General features: G+C 37.3%; 1 protein-coding gene across 1 annotated transcript in view; it reads left to right on the top strand.

Moving 5' to 3' along the window:
* The window catches only part of LOC119593704 (rho family-interacting cell polarization regulator 2-like), a gene marked incomplete in the record, with an annotated part of 108243 nt that overhangs the window by 102703 nt on the left and 5189 nt on the right, over positions 1-351 (top strand). The window contains 1 exon segment of the mRNA XM_037942669.1: positions 270-351. Coding sequence (XP_037798597.1) covers positions 270-351 — 82 coding nt within the window.

Below are 351 nucleotides of genomic sequence, written 5' to 3'. Positions count from 1 at the left end.
TTCAGTTATCTTACCATTGAAGTCACAGTCCTGCTTTGACATCCCTTAAAAGGGCCAGAGAACCAAAAGGGACTTGAATAACTGAAGTGACAGTGCTTTTTCTATGCCAGACTTCGTACATTAATACCATTTGTTGTCAGAAATGGATCTCACTTTTGCCAAAGATACTTTCTTTTAAGATACACTTTTCTCAAATCATTTGCCCTTAGCGTATGCCAGTTATCGATTAGATAAATGAAATAGAATTTACCCTAATCTTAAAATTTCAGAATTGCCGAAGCAGACGTGACAGCAACACTTCCGAAATTAGCCTTTCAGTTGAATCTGCGTTAGAATGCTTCGACTTCCTTA

The sequence above is a fragment of the Penaeus monodon genome, chromosome 32 (genome assembly GCF_015228065.2).
Source record: "Penaeus monodon isolate SGIC_2016 chromosome 32, NSTDA_Pmon_1, whole genome shotgun sequence".
Taxonomy (NCBI): domain Eukaryota; kingdom Metazoa; phylum Arthropoda; class Malacostraca; order Decapoda; family Penaeidae; genus Penaeus; species Penaeus monodon.
This window is presented reverse-complemented; position numbering and strand designations above follow the sequence as displayed.